General features: G+C 48.6%; 1 protein-coding gene across 1 annotated transcript in view; it reads left to right on the forward strand.

The window, feature by feature from the left end:
- Positions 1-12953, forward strand: part of CTNNBL1 (catenin, beta like 1) — a 47727-nt gene extending 34774 nt beyond the window's left edge. The window contains exons 13-16 of the mRNA XM_009893524.1: positions 42-122; positions 6564-6701; positions 7336-7408; positions 12699-12953. Of these exons, the coding sequence (XP_009891826.1) occupies positions 42-122; positions 6564-6701; positions 7336-7408; positions 12699-12787 (381 nt within the window). The 3' untranslated portion in view covers positions 12788-12953. The remainder of the gene's footprint in view (positions 1-41; positions 123-6563; positions 6702-7335; positions 7409-12698) is intronic.
- The last annotated feature ends 6033 nt before the right edge of the window (positions 12954-18986 follow it).

An 18986-nucleotide genomic window follows, 5' to 3' on the forward strand; every position in this document is an offset into this window, starting at 1 on the left:
TTCTTTTTTCTTGCTTAGGTCTCTCTCTTCTGCCCTTGCAGGTTGATAGGCTGATGGAACTGTATTTTAAGTACCTGGATGCAATGCAGGCAGCTGATAAGAAGATTGATGGAGAGAAACACGTATGTATTGCTTTAGTTTTGCCAGCTCATGTCTACAATACCCTCTGCACGTCTGCACACAACTTCTGGCTCAGCCAGGTCACTCTTCTGAGCTGTGCCCTCATACCTGTGCTGTTCCTTCTTAATTCTTGTTGCCCTGCTCTCCAGCTTCCAGTTAACCTTAGATAAAATAGACTGAGAACTTCTCTACAGCAAGTGCTGCTGGCCTTTTCTTAAGAGTGAATTTTACTAAGAGGGTCTAACTCTGTGCTTCAATTTGCCTTCGCTTTTACTTGGCTGCAGTCTTGCTTGGTTTGGCAGATGGAGAGTAAGTGAAATGCAGAGAGACAATTACATGATAATGTGCGAGGCCTCCTACCCTGGTCTTTAGAGTTCTGATCAGCTGCGAGAAAGCGTCTATTTTGATTAGTTAGATGAGGCTGCAGCCAAAGGCTGGTGTGTTCTCTGCACACCAGCAGTGAATCGTTTTGAATGACATGAGCCTTGGTACCGCACAGTACTTTTTTGGAACTGAAGCTGGAACAGACTTTTTGAAAGAGAACGAGCTGTTGGAGTCAGGAAGCAGCTTGCAGAGCTGTTAGCGAGCTTGGCCAGCTTCCCACAAGATTATCTGTATCAGCACTGAAGAGGGTGTGAGATTGATTAGCACTGACGGAGAGTAATCACTGCAGCCGCCGTCCCCACACGTGGGCAAGCTCAGCGTGCCATGGACTGCAGCCCCCCGCCAGGCTCTGACAAACAGCTGTCTGCCCATGGCCAAGGCCACTTCTCTGGGCGCTGGCAAACATTCTGAGGGCATCGGAGCTCAGCAGCTCTGCTGCTGCTCAAAAAGGCACAGGGGTGAGTGATGAATGGAGTTGCTTTTGCTGCCAGCATTCGTGCTCCATATGGACAGCTGCAGCTTCACAAATGAACGGTGGCCTGAAGAAAAACAGCCTTTACCCTTCCCTGCTATCCCTCTGCGCTCCATTCATCCTCCCTGGAACGGAGCAAGAAATTATTTATTCTTTATATTTCAGTGTTGGTGTGTGGGTTTTAGAGCTCAAAAACTAGGATGGATTTTTCTGGCTGAAGTCTTGTCGTGTATTGGCAGCTGCTACACAGAGCCCTTAAATGCAGCATGCAGAACTAGCGGATGTGCCCTTTATCCAAAAAGATCCTGAAGCGTCCTGCAAATGTTAACACCTGTAGCAAGCAACCAGCACAGAGCTGGGGTGAAAGGAATTTGTGAAGAAGCTCGTGTAGAATCTCTTTAATTATTAATATTAACCCATTCATGTTTACTGATGCACAAGAGAAGAGAAACCATAAGACCCTCAGGTTTTCCTCTTGTATCCGGAAGGCCGCTGTGCATTTGCCCGACTGCAGGGTTTTGTAGGCTGGAGTGGCTAGAATAAACGGATCTCAATTCTTCGCTCCTACTAGAGCTAATAATAGGATTTAGCAAAAATATCCCATGTGCAATATAATGGGCACAACATGTATGAAATATGATGTTGAGGTTCATTCCTCGCTTGGAACACTCTTGGAATTAGCGTTTGCTTTGTTTGGTACCATCCTCAAATGGTCAGTGGGACACGGTTTCCTGAGCTCTGAAGTGGCTCAAGTGGTTTCCCCACGCAGAATTAGGCAAAAGCCATCATTCTGTGTGTCATATTGCAGCATTGTCTGTCTGTGACAGGATTTATGGAGCACTCTAATGTTTCTAGTTGTGGCACATGAGTCACTGAAGTGGACGGTATGAGCATTTGGTCCTATTGAAACTGCGCTATGTCACTTGAGGGCTTTTGACCTCTCTCTTGCAGTAGAGGACATAGTACCCCAAAAATCTGGTATACAGATCCTCACCTTTCTCCCTGCCCCAAAGAAAAATTATATTTGATGAGATTTTACAAGTTCAGCCTATACTGATGAGAGCGAGATCCAAGGCTGATGGACAGCATATCCCGGTGTAAGTGAAAACCTGATTATACAAGAAATGACTGAGTGTATCATACCTGATGTTTTATCTTCGGTAGTGCAGCTGGCATAAGAAGCTCCTGCTCTGGCAGTTCTCTTCCTTTTTCTTTTTTTTTAGCTTGGCTGATTTTAGCAGTCTGGTTTATAGCCCAGCTCTTTGGCCTGTGGCAGTGAAGGTGTGGGAATAGTTGAGGGTAGAAGGGAGGGGAAGGACTTCTGAAGCAAGCCGTTTCTGAGGAAGAATGGTTGTAATGGAACTGCACCCTTAATCTGGACAATGAAACAGGATAAGGTCCTCTGAGTCCCTTCTCAGTGTTACCCACTTGTTTGCTTCTGTGGAATCTATTCAGAAGTGGTCAGAGGTGATAACTTAGTGGTTACCCTAATTGCCATGTGAAACCCAGGAGCAAAGTCCATGTGAACATTTGTCTCTAACACCTGATGCCTGTCTTAGCACTTTTCTCAGAGTTTTTAGTTAATGAAATCTAGAAAATATCCTGTCCCCCTCTCAAATTCTTTAATTCTTTCTGTAGGAAATGGTGTAAAATCCTATGGCTTTTAACTCCCTCTAAAAGGAGGTATAATTACAGGCGGAAGCAGTAGCCTTAGTGATCTCTAAAGATGGCAGGAAAAGACAGGAGATGGTTTAATATTTTTATAGTTCCACAGAAAATTATGCTCAGCAGGTTTATTCGATAAAATATTCTCACCAGACACTTTGCGCTATAATGACTTACAAATTACATGCTAATTGTGCTACAGTTAAGTCATTCTATCCTTGAAAGGGAGAGGTGGAACTCCTAGCATGAGGGCAGATTGGGATAACTGAGATAGGAATTTGTATTAGCCCAACATTTCTGTTTGGTTTAGAAAGACCAAATTGCCTGGAGTTGTGCTTAAGGGCAGGACGTAAGGTCCTGCCAGGGGCTGGGTTGGTTAGTGCAAGTGAAAAAAGAACACAAGTGTATCCATGGGAGGGCATGCACGTTCTGGAGTGTGGCTGAATTCGCACTGTCTGTTCTGTGAGCTTTCCAGCTAACGGGCAGCAAGCTGAGGTAGGCTTTGAACTCTCTTGCTGAGCCTGGTGGGCCTTTTCAGATGACCACCCTAACGTGGTTCCTGTTTCTTGCCGCTGAAGTTGAGCTCACGCTTTTATAGGAGCTGCTGCTCTGTTTCTCCGCACTTGGAAGCGATGGTATGCTTTGTAGCAAACACAATGAGCTTTTCAGCTCTTACAGATCGGCGGCTCAATTTACAGAAATTCAAGTGTGTTTCTGCTTGTAAGGCAGGAATGAGGAAAGTCCTTCCCACAGCAGAGGGCTCTGATAGTTTCTTGTGTGGTTCTGAGAGCTTCTTGGTCACCTTGGTGTGACCTGGATGTCTGCCTGATCTCCTGGCAGCGGCGGAGTCCATGCCTGACTAGGGCTCCTAACCATTCTGTGTTTCAAGGAAAGCGGTGGTCAGGCTGCTGAAGAGACCATGTGGTCTGCAGCCTCTGCATTTGAAAAAGGGTCCTGGGGAAATGGTTGTCACAGCTATGAGCTGAAAGCAGATGGTCCTGGGCAGTCCTTGTTGTGATGGTCTGATTTCACCCGTGGCTTCTGCTTGCTCCTCTCCTGTTGCAAGTCTCGGTCCCTGTCTCCTGCATGTCCTTTTTGACCAAGGGCTTAGCAGTGCCCTTGAGTTTAGCTATCTGCCTGTGGTCTGAAAGCACCTCCTGAGCTGTCTTGCGTCACTTGCCCTCCCCAGTAATACAGACAGAACATAGTAAGGGGAGAGAATCTGTACTTGGTGTAGAAGACAAGTTATGGTAGTTGCTTTCATGCGCGGCCATTTGGAGCCTTCTCATCGCTGATGACCTGGAGCAGCCTCGCTACCCCACCTGGTGAGGAAGCAAACCCAGGATCCTGGTGATGGTCTTTGTTCTCAATCAGCGCCCATCCCTTCTGCTCTGCCCAGCCTTGCTGTGTGTGCTGGGGAAGGTGAGTGGTGGGTAAGGAAGGAGGAGGATGCAGAGAATCTTTTGGGCCCTACTCCAGTGACTACGCGGAGCAGATGTGATCTTTTGTATAGCACTGGCAGATCCATTGTACCTTAAGGTTTTGAGTCTCTACTTGACACCTCGAGGCCTGTCAGTCCTGCCTCATTAGTGTGAGAGAAGCTCATTTTAGCTTCACAGAAGCCCATCTTATTGCTGTCTTCTCCCATCAGCAAGGGGCATCTCAGTACATATTGTTGGCAGATTAGAAATGGCATCTGAGTGCTCATTTGGAGGTTAGCGACTTGACAGCTTTGAAAGAGAGACAAAGTGGAAAGGTGGCTATTTGGTACTGTACTGGGAGGCCGATTAGCATATAAAGGGTGGTTGTGGTTTAAAAAAAAAAAAAAAGACTCTGAAAAGGCACCTTAAAACTGTACTTGTCTTCTAATTCATATCTGCTTAATTTACTGGCACAAAATAATCTCGCTTCTCTGTCGAGAGGGGCTGTTATAACTGCTGCCTTCTCTGTGTAATCAAGACAGCAGTTGCCTGGATTCGGCTCCTGTGATCGCTGTGCTTGGATCAGAATACAGAACAGACATGGTCTTTGTTCCCTGCTCTAGAGATTCGAAATCCTGGCCTGTTGATGTTTTTCTGTTCAGGAATTTAGCACTGTTGAGAAGAGTAGCCAATAAGCCTCTGTGCAGTGAAGAGGATAAGCGGTAGTTTGGGGAATGAGTGCCTTGTCCTCTTTCTGGAATGGGGTTTTTGGACATTTCAGTCAATATTCCGATCTCTTGCTAGCCAGATTCAACATTGCAAAGCTTTAGAGACCAGATTTGATCAGATTCATGCAATTTGGTACAGATGTAGGGTGAGGAAAGTCTCTCCTTGCACAAAATTGGATTTTTCTTTTCACTGGCAAGAGCTTGCATGCAAGTTTTGCCCAGTCATGCCTGCGCCCATGATTTTGAGAACCTGGAGTAAATTACAGTTGTGCAAATGCTGGAGTCTACAGGATCTGATGCTAAAGCATCCTGGAATGTAGCCAAAGCAGTCGACATCATGGCATTGGTAACTAGGCATTGTTTTTTAAACTTAACTTGTTCTTTCACTGGCAAAATAGGTTTCTAGGAGGAAAAGAAAAGTATTTCATTACCTGTGCTTTCCTCTCTCACTTTCGGGAGGCAGTGCTAAACATCTGTACTTCTAAGTCACTTATTCAGATTTCTGTATGGTGAGCATCATTTGCACTCCCTCCAGTGAGAAGTGCACAGGGTTAATTTTCTTTCTTGTGCCTAAAAGACTCTGCCTACAATTAGATGCGAGGACTTGGCTTGACAAAACAGGAAAATTTGATAGCCTACATCATCTTTGGTGCTGGTGACCTTGCGTGTGTTTGCCCAGAGCCTGTGCGCCCCGAGGAAGCACTTCTTGCTGAGCATTACAGGTACAGTGCTCTCACCGGTGATGGCTCTAATGAGAAAATATTGCTCCGCTGGTGTGTGCCCACCTGCCAGCCGGCTGCATAATAAATCACACAAGCTGCAGTGAGCTAGCAGGGTCTGACAAGCTGCTTCCTTTATTTAAGAACAAAACCAAAAAAACAAACCCCAAAATGCAAAAGGTCACACATGACATCAGTTATTTTGCCCTGTCGGTCCCCATGAAAATGGATGGCGGGTTCAGCCGATGGACGTGGCCGGCCTTTCTCGGGAGGAAACTGCTCCGAGTGCATTGCTGGGCTGCTTTTCCCAGTGTTTTGAAGAAGACGCTCTGTCTGAACAAGAGGAATGGAATAGCCTCTTGCCTTCTGCCTTTGGCCTCTGTTTGGGCAAGTCTCGCTAGTGAACCACCATGTGTGCAGGGGAAGAACAAACTGTGGGCATTCCCGCAGAAGCCAGTGGTCTTCTGCTAACAGAGCCCAGCTGGGGCGGCCCCATCAGTATCCCTAACAAATGAAGCTGGAAGAACAAGGCTAGGCATGGAAAAACTGTACTTGTACAGAATTTTTGGACCTGTTTTCTCATTCATCAGTCGATAATGAAGTTGGAAGCCTGATAGGTCTTCGAGTCTGCTGGAGTTGTGTTCTGCACTGCTTAACAGCACCCTCAAATGGCCAGTAAAAGAGCAGGTTTTGTGTTCCATTTTGACAAAGAACTTATAAATAATAGATACACTGGTTTGTTCCATATTCACAGTCTCTAGTCACTCAATTTAGAAATGTAATTTGTATGTTTAAATTAAAATTTTAATTTGCAGATGGACACACTTCACAACCAGCAAAGGCTGAACCTTGTTCAAAATTGAAGGAAATGTTTTGTGAACTTAAATGAATTATTAAAAGAAGTACTTCTTTGGCGAGAAATATATGAATGTTAGTGTTTTGGGGAACAAAGTGTTTCTTAAGCAAACCGCAACTATCACCAACATTTTGCCACTACTAATGGGAAGTACTTGGAGAGACAGTCATCACACCTTTTCTTTGTGTTGCTTTACAGGACATGGTGCGTCGGGGAGAGATAATAGACGATGACATGGAAGACGAATTTTATCTCCGTCGCCTGGATGCTGGTCTCTTTGTTCTACAGCTCATTTGTTACATCATGGCAGAGATCTGTAATGCCAATGTTCCCCAGGTAAAGCTATATACAAGGTTGGCAGATCAACTGTGTTTCCATCCATGATATAAACAAGACTCTAAATCCTTGCAAATACTGCCTCATTGAATAATCTCCTCTTTAATTCCTTTTCTTTTTTTTTTTTTCCTTTGGAGGAAACCTCCTGCTTATTGTACTTCTATCCATACAGCTTTGTCATGTCATGGCAGTTAGAAGGGCATTAGTGGGTACAGAAGCTGATGATTGTCACTGTGTTGATACAATCTGCCATAAGTGAGGTCACAATTTGAAATGGAAAGGCCCTATTTATGCCACTGCTGAGAGAGTAGTGGAAGGGGACATTGTCTCAGAAGGTCTCACAAAGGCACAGACTACAGCAGGTGGCTGTTCTTGATCTGTGCAAAATACTGCATCTCTGCTGGCATGAATACATTGGGGTTTGTGAATATGTTATGTGGTTTCTTGTACCTGTGCCGCATGCCTTCCAGAATGTTCCTGAGTATATGCTCTGGGACTGTGGATTAGCAAGGCTGAGTTGGGTTTTGTGGTGCTCAGCGTTTCCTGCTCTTCTGTCAAAGAAAGTGGAGGAAAAGGGGTTGTGCACGGTTTTGTCTTCTACTGCATATGACTTCTCTTTCCTGTTCGCAATCAGATTCGTCAGAGAGTCCATCAGATTCTGAACATGAGAGGCAGCTCCATTAAAATTGTCCGACACATCCTAAAGGGTGAGTTGAGATATTCCTATACGTGTGTCTCGTCTCTACCAGGGGCAGCTTGGTCATCACTTTCGAGGATGAGCCTTTACATGTAATTCTCCTTGACTTCATGAGCATCTTCAGGCAGCAGTTGAGTAGTGTTGTGAGATCTGTGCAGGGCTGGAATCACCCTGATAACAGTCATGCTTTACCTTGGAGTTAGGACACTTGCTGTTGTCTGCTGTCATGGAACAGCACATCACTTCATGTTGCCATCAGCTACAGACTGGCTGGAACTCGCTGCTGCTGACATTAACTCTAGAGTAAATATTTAAGGGAAGTGTATATGCATGCTAGAGGGAAGAAGAGTGGAGTCTCATCTTTCATTAACATGGCCCTGCACTTTACCATCTGCACCATATTAGTATCCGTGGTGTATTTGTCTTGTTCTTAGTGTCAGATTAATATGGATTATAGCATTAAAGTATCCTCTGTAGCTTTAAAATGTAGCTGTTGTGATTCGCAATCCCGGTTTTAAGGTACTGCTTGTTATTTTTAATGCTTATGTTGAATTAGAGAAACGCTTATTTGAGCTGTGACTCTTATTTGTAGCCTGCTGTCCTTCAGCAGAAGCAGCCAGTTGAACTGGGGAAGAAGAGAACAGGACTCAGACTGTCCCCACAGCCCCCTCTGAGCTGCGAGGCTTAGGTAGAGAGCTGGTAATCTGCTGCCCGCAGGAGGTGCCTCCTTATTTAGTGGGGTGTGCAGGATTGTGTCCACTCCTGAGGCACCGTGTTGTTTTCGGTGAGGGGGTGAGGAGTCTTTCTCTCTTTCTCTTCTGAAGAAAGGAAGGTCGGCAGCATCTCTGGGATACTGGGATATGGGTTGTGTTGTTTCGATGTCTCTGCTTTCTTTGGGAATAACAATGATGTTCTCCTCGCCTTTTCTTCCCCGCCCCCTCCCTCCTCCCAACACTGGCAGGTACAGGCAGCTCTTTTCTTGCAGATCCTTTTGGTTTTCTCCCTTCCCATATGGAGGAAAGAAGGGGATCAGAAGGATGGCTAGTATGACAAAATTAAGAGTGGTTTTCTGACAGTGTGAGATTACCTGCAGCTATAGGCAATCTCTTTGGCCCTTTTCCTTTCCCAGCAAGTGCAAGTTAATGCCTGCTGATGAACAGGGGGGACTGGATAGGATGTCTTTTCTGCTCTTAATTATGATACTTGACAATTCCTGCCTCCTAATTGTCCATTTCCAACTTAGAGCATGGCACACGTCCGCTTTCAGATTCCCACGCTTGACCTGGGCCACGGGTGCCCAAGGGATTTGTCTGCACACCTCGCTGTATTTGCACACCTCACGTTCATGTCTCTGGTTTGTTGATTTACATACTAAGCTGAATTGGAGGGCAGCTGCATTAAAATTTCATCTGATTCTTTCTTTCACAGACAGTGACTTGCATTGTGAAACTTTTTCAGTGGTTTTATCATGTCTTGCAAGCTGTGCATTGTACAGCAGGTTGGGTACTCTCAGCAGTAATGTGTTCTCTGCCTGAAGAGGCCAGACATGGCATGTTAATTTGTTGGTGGGCCCTTGTGAAATACTGGAAGGGGGCCCGGAAGATTCCTGCCAGGTAGGAGCAGCACTGGGCTTATCTGCAGTCTGTGCTGCTGAAATTTAAGTTTTTCAGTAGTTACAACACCTATGTCCAAGTATGTTGTCGGTGTAGATTCACCAACTTTTAAAAGAACTGACACCACGGACAAGTACGAGCCTCTCCAGAGGAGTCAGTGTGTTGAACACAGCTTGCCTGTTGGAGTAGTTTGGTTGTGGACCTGGGAAACGTGCCTCCCGGGGGGCCAGCAGGGGATTCTGAAATTTAGTTGGTATCAGAACTGTACGACTCGCTATCCAAAATGACTGAGAGATCGGGAGCCTTGAGCCTTGGCTGAGATGTTTCAAGGCCACTTTCCAACTTGTTCTCAGGACAGATGAGGGCTGGTTTATTTTTACTTTTCTGTCAGTATTTTGCTCTTGTTCAGTTTTTATTTTCTATTTTTGCATACTAATTAGGTGCTTGGTTTTTAGTTTGATTTTTATGGCCTACATATTCTCCATGTTTCTCTGGCAACCTGACAGCTGATGGATCCCTTGGGGTTGCTCCGAATTACTTATGATGCAAGCGAGGAAGCAAGAGTGTTTTCTTATGGTAGGGCTTTCAAGGGGGAGGAGTGGGCAGGGAATAACTGCAGGCTCATTAAATGTATTTCTGCAGGCTGACCAGTCCTCCCACAGTTCCTTTTTCTTGAAGATCAAGCATTACTTGCAACGGGACAGATAGTTTATTCTTTGGAAGAAAGCAACTGAATGGCGTGTGCCTTGGCTGGGGGGGTGTTTTGGGGATGGAGACTGGTGTTCGTGACAGCAAGTGTTGTCTGTATCTTGGCAATTCCTGGTCTCCATCTCTCTCATCGGGAATGGAGTGAGGCACAAACCTCTAAATAGCGGTACTTGGCCCTGGAATGGGAAAGCGTGCCATTCCTTACCGATCCAGAAAGACCAGCCTTTGGTACCTGCTGCTGTCAGAGGAGCCCTGCAGGAACAGAGGTCCCTCCCCAGAAGCACTGAGAGGAGTTGCCTGGTTAAATATCTGGTTTCGGCGAAGGTAATGGGCACATCAGGGAGCTGGAAGGTAGAATGCCTACTGGATGTTATAAACCAAACCTGTTAGCATGGGTAATCAAAAAGAAAAGGTAGGTATGTTATGAGGACTGTGCTAAATTTGGCCTCTGGTCCCTCAGTATGTGCAGGCTTTATAGCGTCCAATATCCATTACAAGCTTCAATATTTCCCTATTGATTTTTACTGTTCTGTAACCATTGTATTTTGTCTAATGAAGCAGAAACCAATCTTGGGTCCTTTCCCTTTGTGTAGCTACAGCAATGTGTAAGCTCTGTTTAACTGTTGGCAGGGGGAGCTTACATCTGATTTTTTTGCTGCTTCACTGAAGTGGTGGAATTTTAAATAAAAAAGTAAATATATAAAACCTTGGCGGGAGATTTTTTTTTTTAGCTTGGTTCTGGGGGTTTTATCTGGTCTCTTCAAATTAGCATTAACAACTGTTGGTAACACAGTAAACACTCTGCCTTGGGAGTCACTGAGATTTTAGTCTCACAAAGCCTAAATATTTAGAAGGAAAAACGCTGAGCTTTTGGATAAGATTAGAGGAATTTGTGGCTTGCTTTTGTCTGAGTGATCTCATTGGGACAATAGGAGGGCAGTGTCATTAGTGGCACTCGGCAGTTTCCCTGCTTGAGTTGTATGTTCAAGTACTCTGGCAGCCCGTAAAGCCAAAACCGGAGCTGGGCCACGAGCCCGCTGCCTGCGGTGCGGATGCTTGGAGCACAGAGCTCTGCCTGCAGCCGGGGCGAACCCGGGCTGCCCCAGCGCTATGCCAGGCTCAGAGACCACATCCATCCCTCACGCAGGTATCCTGAGCTGTCGAGAGGCAGCGGCAGGCAGGGAAGCGTTTCCCTTGGGCTGCAATAAACACAGGCAATTGCAGTTGCTGCATCTGTTTCAGAGGCACTTACTCTGATAAAGCACAGAAAGGGCTCGGTGGGGACAGAGCCTGCTCCTCCTCCAGCTCCCCGTGGGGGTACAACTGCTGATGGAAAGCTCTGGTACTGCCCGAAGGGGACAGGAGAAGCTGAGCTAAACGCTGGCCTTAGCTGGAGCTTTCACCTGGGAAGGTAACCCCGTCTCTGCCGCAGTGGGGTTTGTCTCGGGCCAGAAACGGGTGGCAGGTTTGGATCCCCGGTCACTGTGGTGCAGCCCTTTGTTTAAAACCTGCAAACCGCAGCAGAGCCGACGCTGGGCTGCTGGGGCCTTCCCTTACGCAATTAGCTAATACATAGGTAGCTACAACCGATCTATTAGCTTGCTGCTGCCTTCATTAAGTGCAATGAAGATTTTCGCCTCCATCTGAGGGAAGAGTTCCCTGTGCTGGTCCCCCTTCTCCAGGACAGCAAGGAGGTCAGGTTCACTTGCAGCAAACCTCAGCGTTACCCGCCTGCTCTTGTTACAGGTACTGTAGCAGTTTATAAATATTAAAAGGATTTCTCCCAGAGGCCCTAGCAAAGAACTCTGCTTCTTGTACGTGGAGAGAGAGTGCACGCAGGAGGGAAGACTCCCACATCAGCTAACTTCTCCCTGTCCTCACTCTTTTCAGTGCTCTTATAATAAAGGCTTTGATGGAGCTCAGAAGCATGTAGCAGTGCTGAACGTATAAATATTAAAGCAAACTTTCTACAGCAACTTACCATTCAGATGCTGAATACAAGCTGTTCTGTTTGTTTAGGAAGAAGGAAAAGAATGCAAGAAGGCGGAGGCTGGAAAACACAGTCTAACCAGGCAGCCTGCTCCTGATTTACTAAGATTTGTTCAGCTCCTTGCTTTCGCAGCTCAAAACCTGCTTTTCATTTTTTCTTTTTAAACCATCTTTGAATGTGCAGGTTCTGGTGGCAGGAAGGAGGGAGCTGGTATGGGGATGAGAGCTGCCAGCTTTAAATGAATGTCAGGAAGGAGAGCTGCAGAGGAAATTTTTGGTTCCATGGTGTTTAGCCGTGTGCATGGATGGACAAGACCTTGATCACACGGTCTGGTATCCTCTGCCTGAAGACAAGGAGTTTGTTATGTAGTTAAATCTGAACTGGTGTGTTTTCTTCCATATGGGTTAACAGCACTTGTAGATTGGGAAATTGGTCTCCACTTGACAAAAATCCTCATTCAGGATGCTTGGACAAGAGACAGGTTAAACCCAGGGTTAGGACAATTGTGTAACAGCCCCTGCCTGACCTTTCCTGATGATACTCAGCGTTAAAAGGGATTTGGAAAGCCAGTGTTGTCCAGGACTCTGTTAAATTTCTTGGGCTGAGAGAGGCCAGCGATATGACTACCCAGTTCAAACAGCTGCTGGTGAGCTGCTCCGTTGGGATGACAGAGGAGTTGGGAGGAGCACCTGGACGGTCACCTTTCTGAAGGGTTAGACGCCAGGGAACGGGTGCTGCTCAGGATGTTACTGCTACAGTCTCTGTTTGCTACTAAAGCTTTTAATGAGGGGTCAGTAGATGTTTATTATGCAAAGCTTTAACCTTGGGGATGGGGAGAAAAACCATCAATGCTCCTTGCATAAATTCCCATTCCGTTGTTTGCCATGGATGTAGCTTTAGATTCTGCTGTGGTATCTGCGAGAGAGGTTGCCCATCGTTCATTAGTATCTCACTCAAAGCCTGTTGTCTGTCTGCTTTCTCCCCTGCAGAATATGCAGAGAACATTGGGGATGGGAAGAACCAGGAGTTTCGGGAGAGTGAACAGAAACGGATTCTGGATCTGCTGGAGAACTTCTGAGGACTCGAGGGCCAAATTCCGTGTCTGCCCACGAGGATGCAGCGTCTGGTTCTCCCTCCTCCTGCTGCCCTCCTCCAGCCTTGATTGCACGATAAAAGCGATGTTTCTATGAAACTGCTTCTAAATGGGATTTTGGAGATATTAAACAATTTGCCTTTTTTTTTTTTTAGTTCCCGGTTTGTTATTTAAGTAATCTGCTGTGAGTGGATTCCAACCGCATACCTTGCAGTAGGGCAGCTCAAGATTCTTCATTTTTTTTAATCCCCCCCCAGGTCAAACTGCACTGATCAGTGGGAAACAGTATGACCCTATATATGTTAGAGGGAGGGTAAAGAGGAAGCCCAGGTAGCTCAAGAGGTTGTAAGCGAGTTATTCCAGCTTGATACATTAATGGGAATGTACAACCTACAGAACTGATGCAAACTGGGGAGGCTGAGGTGTTGGTATGTGTCCGTTTCAACTGTTCAGTGGCAGAGGGTAACCAGGAGTCAACCACATTAGCCATTCCTGCTGAGTCTTCCCAAAGGTGAGTGAGAATCGAAGGCAAGTTTTGGCACAGGCCGGTCGGCTGTCACCCCTCCTGAAGGGGACGTTGCAGTGAGTCTGTCCAGGTTATGCTCAAAACTAAGAGGGAGGGTGAGTAATCAATAAAGCGTTCAAGTTCCATTGACTTCCTTTCGCAGTTGGCTTTAGGTCACAGCCAACGTGCTTGTTCTGTAGAAAATCAGTATTCTGGTTCTTGAACTGGGAGTCTGGCTTTTTTATAGCAGCAATAAGTTCACCAATAGAATAGAGAAACCCCACTCACGCAGCCTTTTGCAGGTGCGCTGTGGGAGCTGTGGAAAGACCAAGTGATTTGCCTCTGACTGACTGATTGCAGTGGAACAGACCGCAGCTCATTTTTCCGTTACCCTTCTGCACTTGCAGTCTAATTTCAGATGTCAGCGTGCCAAACCCCACCGCTTCTCCGAGTGGTGACTCCCAACTGGGACAAGAAGTAGCTGAGAATATTTTCCCGCATCCTCTTTTCTTCTGCTAAAGTTAATGACTGTCATCACAAAACATCGCAGCTCCAGCAAGCTGGGCCTTGCCTAATTTAGAGAGATTTGCATGCTGGCAGCATTCATTTTTTATCTCCAAGAAAAATGCATTGTCAGGGAAGCTTAAAGGCTTCCTTCAATCATGACTGCGTAGGCACTGCTGGCCTGGGTGCTATCAAACGCTGTTATTCAGGGGATCAACATGGAAGTCATGGATTCAGCAGCCACAAAAAGCCGCAAAAATACATTTTTGGTGCAGAGCTTGTTTGAATTCTTCATTTCTTTCTTCTGTTTTCAACGCACTTCCTTAAAGGTGTTTCTTCCTTTATCCTTCAGATGTGTTTAGTTTTTTGCTTTACTTGAGTCTGGGAATTGTTCCCTTTCTACACCGCAGACAGCGGATTCGTGGTCAAAGCTGGTCTCTGGTTTTCCTCCTGGAAGATGATGTGTTGTTCCCTGTCTCGCGGCGCCCTTGTGTTTGAAAAGCCGAGGAGAAAGGGAGGGGGTGTGAGGAAGGAGGTTTGAGGCAGAACAGAAGGGGAACTTGATGAACGTGAAACAACTTCAACTGAAAAGTAGGGGCCACGTATCTGGGGGGGGAAAAATGGGCAGGTTGGTTCTTGAAAATAGTACTATAAACTGCCTGAGTACAAGACAGGTTTTTTAAATCTAAATGTACTGTTTTTAATCTGATTTCATGGAGTTTGCTGAACGTATGTGTGTACGTGTGATCATTTCAGTGCAGGGTTAGTGGGCTGGTGTGGGTGTACGGTGCACGGTCACGGCTCTGCATCGGATCCTCTCAGATGGGGAGAACCTCCAGCGGCGTCTGGCAGGAGCCAAAGCCCCTCTCCTGTGTTGCTGCTTTGGCTGGAGTTTTGCTTTTCGAAAGTAAATTTCTCCTCCCTTACCATTTCCATTCTCGACGCGTTAGCTGGGTTACTAAATATGGAGATTCTGGACTGAAAATCATTCCCTGCTCTAATGGCCGGCCAGCTCGCTTTCCGGGAGCGGTGCTGCTGGAGGGAGCTCAGGCTGCTCGTAATGAATGTTCCTCTTGTATAAGACAGCTTTTCTTTGATTGTTTTTTTTTTTCCCTTTTGTAATTTGTTAGCTCTTCAAAGCGCTTCACCAAATCCTTTAAGTCTCTGGATAGTTCACTGAAAGAATTGGTATTGAAGCAGTGGTGATTTAACGTGGTCTGTACCCTGTGATTACGTGGGCTACTGCTGCTTCTGCCGGGATGAGAGCCGCTCTTAGAGCGGGTGTTTGGAGCTAGAAACGAGCCCGAGCTTTAACGACTCACCGGGTTGTTTCGGGGGAGTTTTCTTCTGGGTTTTTCCATTTGCTCGATGACAGTCGCTGCCACAGTGGGTTGTGCCGGTGAACGCTTGCCGAGCGTATTCGTGTCAAGGGACAGTGGGTGAAGGAACCAAAGGCTTGGTGCCACGGCAGTGCTGTGGTGGTGCCATGGCGTGTGGGTTCGCCGGGCTCCCGGCGCAGCGGGGAAGGGTCCCGGTGTTGCTCCGGGTGCCAGAGGTCAGTGCTCTCCCTGCTCGGGAGAAGGCTCGTGACTTTCCCACCTGGAATGGGGACATCTGGTGATGGGGACTGGGGCTCAGCATCATCCCGTGAGCTGGTGTTCTCGATGCCTGGCAGCATGGGCTGCAAAGGGGCAGTTGGGGCACGGGACAGCCGGAGCTGCTGCCGGGTCTCTAGCCCGGGTGGCTGCAGAAGGACCCGGTGCCTGTGCCCGGGTGTGAGTCAGGGGTGGCACCAGGAGATCGCAGCTTTATCCAGGGGGCTGCAGGACCAGGGATGTGGTGCCACCCCATGCACTGCCCCTCGTGGTTCCTGAGGGCGGCAGGGTGCTGCCGTGGTGCTGCACTGCGCTGTGCCGCAGCTGCAGCCTCCCCAGGGGACGGTGCGGGAACCCACCGCTGAGTGGCCCGATGACAATGGCAGGTCCTGTGCCCGCAGGACAGCCCAGCCTTGGGAGAAGGAACACCTTGGAGCAATGTTTTCACTTATTTTTTTTCTTCCTGAGCTGAAGGAGATATTTGCGGGGATTACAAAAAGCCAAAATGCCCGTGCCTACCTGAGCACAACCCAACCGTCACGTCTCTCGGTGGCAGATAAGGACGCTCCAGATGTTGCTGAGGAATTAGCGCGGAGCTTGTTACTGCGAGTCAGGCTTCTACAAGACGGATGATGAATTATTCTCCCTTCCTAATTTCCAAACTCTTTCAGAGGGAGGAACCCTGCTGCACAAAAGTCGGGATCCTCTGCCTGGTGGGACTGGAAGCAGCTCCCTGCCCTGTCTGGGATGCGTGGAACCCGTTATCTTGCACAAAACCTTGGTAAAGCCCCAAAAAACCATTTAGTGTCCCCAAGGCCGGTTGGGTGTTGGTGACCCAGGGTGCTGCATTGGGGTCTGACTCTCCGGCACCCCGGCACCGCCCTGGCACAGACGGGAGGTGGGAACCCCCCTCTCCTGCCAGCGCACCCCCTCCTCCCGGGGCCGTCCCTATCCGTGGGTTGGCCTCTGGGCTTGAACTGCCTCTCCTAACGCTTGTGCCTGGAGCAATCCCCGCTCCATAAATATTTTCAGCAGATAAATAATGAAATTTGGGGAGGAGAGGGAGATGCACTGAAAGAGGGTGACGACCAATAAATCATGATGTTGGTTTGGGCCTGTGGGAGCTGAGCTGCTCTCAAAAGGAGATTTTTATCGGTGCGGTGCCCGGGGCGGGGAGGCTGCTTCGTGCCTCTCCTGTGGTCGGGACAGCCTTCGGCACCCGGCACTGCCACGCACCTGCGCCCCGACCGGGAGCCCGGCTGCCGGGAGCCTCCGCATCCTCTGCCTTGGTCCTTGGGATGGCCTGGATGCCCACCTGGGCCCGCTGTTATTAATTAAGATAATTATTCAGCTTAATGTGCTGCTGCAGGCCAGCTCATTTTTGCTGTAATGCTGAGCAGCACAGAAAAGCCTTGGAGGTATGAGGACGGGCGCCATGAGCCTCAGCAGCTGTGGAGAATGTCATTATTGTAATTGGGGGAGGATTAAAGGGTTGAGCTAATAACAACGCCTTTTCTTAATGAATCATTTGTAGGTTGCGAACAGTGGGGTTTGTTCCCTGGTTTAACCTCTTCTGATTGTTTTTTTTTCCACCCTGGGTTGAAGTTCAGGGGCAGCAGCATCACTGTTGGCTTTTGGCCTAAATGTGGTTTTTGGCAGCGGGGTGAGGGGGGCGGCGCAGACCCCGGGCAGCACCCGGAGGGCTCCGAGCTGCTGGAGGCGATGGTGGGGGCATCTCACGAGGAGCCGGGTGGCTTTGTCTGACTCATCTGTGAGCCCTCAGCACATCAAGCTGTGCGTTCCCCTGCCTGTCCAGGGGCGGCCGAGTGCCAGCAGCGCCGCATGGGACACTACGGGGTGGCCCTGAGGGCTCGGAGGTGGTGTGAGATCTCACCTATGGGGAGATGCTAAAACTTCCCCAAGGCAGGGATGGTGGGAGCAACACCATGCCGGGGAGCAGGAGCAGAGGCCGGAGCGTGGCTGGGAAGATCCCTGGTGTGGGTTTTGGGCAGGACGTGTGGTTGATGCCCCTGCTGCTGCCCGTGCTCTGAGTGCTGGCCTGGATGCGGCGTGGACCTAGTGGAGCATGTGGGGAGAGAGACCAGTCTTCATCGCACCTCTCCTTGGGATGTGTTTTCTTGTCTCTGATTGTAAACAGATTTGACTAAAGAGGTAAATTAGAAGTTAATTAGAGGGAACATGATTGATGAGGCACTCTGGTGATGGGGAGGCAGGAAACTTGTGCTCTGAGAGAAAGGAGAGGGGAGGGTGTTCTGCAGCAGGAGCAGAACTTTGCCCCCACGCTCCCCTGTGCTCTCCCATCCCTCTCCAGCGGTGCCGGGGGCTCTGCTCCCCCGGGCTGGAACCGGCTGCGGGGAGCAGCCGTTGCAGGAGGGGATGCGAGCCCATCACCTGGGCGTCTGAGCTCTGCGAGGGCACCGATCCGGGGTGGGTACCGGGTGGATGAAGTTGCTGAGCACCAGTGCAGGATTTGGAAAGCAGGACAGCAGCAAGGGATGGGGGAGATGCTCTCCCTGGTGTGCGGGCACTTGCCCTGGGGGGGGTTTGCCCGGGCCAGGTCTTCTCCAGGCAGGGCTGGTCTGGGCTCTGCTGGGGCGAGTCCTGGGGAAGCTGTTGTGGGAAGGAGGAGGCAGAGGGATGATTACACCAGCCCCGTGGTGGGTGATGGGGTGAGACCCCCCGTGCAGGTGGCTGACGGCACTGGGGAAGATGTCAGCTCCCAGCTGCAGAAGCGCTGGTTTCCTCCCGCCGGGAGCAGCAGGAGCTGGCGGCACTTCCCCACGGCCGCAGGAGACCGGCACTGTCCTCACCGTGTGTCTGAATCCATCTTCAGCTCTGCTCCCGGCTGAGCCGCTCTAAATGGGGAGAAATGAGCCCAAATCATGACTGAGGAATATCTCTTGACATTCCAGTAGAGAGACCCCGGCTGCACTAAATACAAAGAGACACTGTCAAAATTGGGAAACAAACCTTCAGCAGCACAAATAAGTCACTTAAACTATTGATTTTTATTTTTTTAATTTTTTTTTTATTCTTTTAAGACCTGGGTTTCAGGGAAGGCTTTTGTCGTATGGCAGTAAATAATCTGCAGGGAGAAGGGGTGGTTAGTTTTGGGTTTTGGTTTATTGTGGGTTTTTTACATTTGATTTCTTTTGGTCCTTAAAACAATGGTTTTGCAAGAGGGAACTGTTGCCAAGATGATTGACACCTGTGACAGCGTTTCTCTCCATCGGGAACCTGATGGTGGGTTCTGCAGAGGAGGAAGGAGTTAATGAGCTGGAAATGGGCATGAATTGTTCTCTGAAGAAATAGTTCTTTTCGAGTCATTTTCTTCTGAATTTTATGCTTTGGATAACCTTTCCCTGTGTGGGGGCTGCTCTGGGCAGAGACCTGTGACTCCCGGAGCCCTTACGCGCTGGGTGGAGGTTCCCACAGCCCTCCCCCGCGCTGTGCCGGGACCCCCGGGGCTCCCCCAGGGCGAGGGGCCAGGGGCACGGGGCCGTGGCTGTCCCCAAGCCTGGCAGGGGGACGGAGCCGCCACTTTTATGTTCCAGAGGGA

Source organism: Charadrius vociferus, unplaced genomic scaffold (genome assembly GCF_000708025.1).
Source record: "Charadrius vociferus isolate BGI_N301 unplaced genomic scaffold, ASM70802v2 scaffold259, whole genome shotgun sequence".
NCBI lineage: Eukaryota > Metazoa > Chordata > Aves > Charadriiformes > Charadriidae > Charadrius > Charadrius vociferus.